Below are 1,848 nucleotides of genomic sequence, written 5' to 3' on the forward strand. Positions count from 1 at the left end.
CGGCTGCGAACCGATCCAGTGAGTGCTGAACGTAATCTTGAGGCATTTAAGACCCTAAGACCACAGCTCTCCACCACGGCTTTAACAATGGAAACTTTGAACATTGTCCACTTACCAGGTCTGTCCAGAGTCTACCCCCATCCTCTAACCCAACCCACCACCAGATGGTGATCAGTTGACAGCTCCGCCCCTCTCATCACCCGAGTGTCAAAAACATACGGCCTCTGATTAGATGAAACAATTATAAAATTGATCATTGACCTTCGGCCTAGGATGCTGTGGTACAAAGTACACTTATTTACATCCCTATGTTTGAACATGTTTGTTATAAACAATCCATGACTAGCACAGAAGTCCAACAACAGACAACCACTCTAGTTTATATTTTCATATGCAAGTAATTTGCACATTAGTAAATTTTTTTTGCAGAAGTCTAATCCTACACAGTTTTGATATTGATCAACAAAGCAAGAACATATTGTACACTTCTGCAAAACAATCACTGTCAATATGTTTTGTGCGCTTTCCCTGTAATATTGGCTTGTGGAAAATAAAACACATTTTAAACCTAAACCTAACAACATGAAAAATTGTTTACAGTGTCTTACATCCTATGGTATAGGAAAGTCACACTTCCCGAGCAGGGAAAAAAACATTTCAAGTGGATGTATTCAAGGGAAAAATTATGTTTCCTGTTAAACATGTTGGATATGTAACCTAAAGTGTTTCATTTGTGTTTAATAAATAACAGTTCTGGTGCTTTAACTTGCAAACATACTGTCTGCAAAAAAAAAACAATCACGGTAACAGGCGTCCTTGAAGAAAATGCAATCATGGGAAGCAAGTATGATTAAAAGGACACACAAGAAGACGAAAGCAACAACAAAATAGACAGCTGCAAGAAATCTGTGTGCTTCCGTGCAAGCGTGAGTGCATGTGTGTGTGCATCCATCTCACCAGAGCAAACTCCTTGTTGAGGACCATCTGCTCCAGCAGTGAGGACTCGTTGTGGAAGAGGTGAGGCTGCATGTGGCTCCACATGTGGGGGAACCACCAGAACTCATCTACGTACTTCAACAGTAAATCATCTCCCTCGTCCTCCTCCATCGTTCCTGCACACGCAAAAACACACACATACAAGGACAAAAAGGAGCACATTAATTGCTGCTATATACACTTTCTCACTGATATAAGGTTAGCGTATCATCAAGCAACTGGGTTGTGGTGCTAAATATGGTGGCAGTCTGAAACCATGGTGATAGTAACAGTAATAATAGACGCTATGGTAATATGATTTATTCTGTATCATACTTTAATTATAATAATGTTCAGTTTCACCTCTATTTTTGTCCAATTGCATTGTTCATTCACTGCAGATTTAGACACTTTGACTAGAAAATCAATCGAAAATGACCTTGGAACCACAACAGAGCTTGGAATGCACAGCAGTATGTCACTACATCACAAGAGATAGTTTGACATAGAAAAAATGTTCTTTTTTTAAATGATGAATGATAACTTAGCACTGTACACACGACAAGCTATAGCAACCACGAGATATTACTCCATCTGACCAACGGGCTGCATGCTCACCCTTTGTTTTGTAAATTTTATTTGGTAGTTTATAGTTTAATTTATAGATTTATTTACTGTATAATAACTACTTACTGCTAGACAAATTGTGCTATTTAGACTTAATAAACAAACCTGTGTGGTAGAACTTTCCAGAGAAGCCTAGGTTGAAGGTAAAGTTTGAGATCTGAGAACGCAGTTGTTTTTGAGAATCAAGAAGAGCCTGTGGATAGATAGATAGATCGATAGATAGATAGATAGATAGATAGATAGATA

The 1,848-nt window shown here is 38.4% G+C and overlaps 1 protein-coding gene across 6 annotated transcripts in view; it reads right to left on the reverse strand.

The window, feature by feature from the left end:
* Positions 1 to 1,848, reverse strand: part of ndst3 (N-deacetylase/N-sulfotransferase (heparan glucosaminyl) 3) — a 41,917-nt gene that overhangs the window by 25,718 nt on the left and 14,351 nt on the right. For all 6 annotated transcript variants that reach the window (XM_032531390.1, XM_032531383.1, XM_032531398.1 and 3 more), the window contains 2 exons: positions 1,708 to 1,795; positions 958 to 1,112 (listed from right to left, as the gene is read on the reverse strand). In XM_032531390.1, coding sequence (XP_032387281.1) covers positions 958 to 1,112; positions 1,708 to 1,795 — 243 coding nt within the window. The remainder of the gene's footprint in view (positions 1 to 957; positions 1,113 to 1,707; positions 1,796 to 1,848) is intronic.

Source organism: Etheostoma spectabile, chromosome 2 (genome assembly GCF_008692095.1).
Source record: "Etheostoma spectabile isolate EspeVRDwgs_2016 chromosome 2, UIUC_Espe_1.0, whole genome shotgun sequence".
NCBI classification, from domain to species: domain Eukaryota; kingdom Metazoa; phylum Chordata; class Actinopteri; order Perciformes; family Percidae; genus Etheostoma; species Etheostoma spectabile.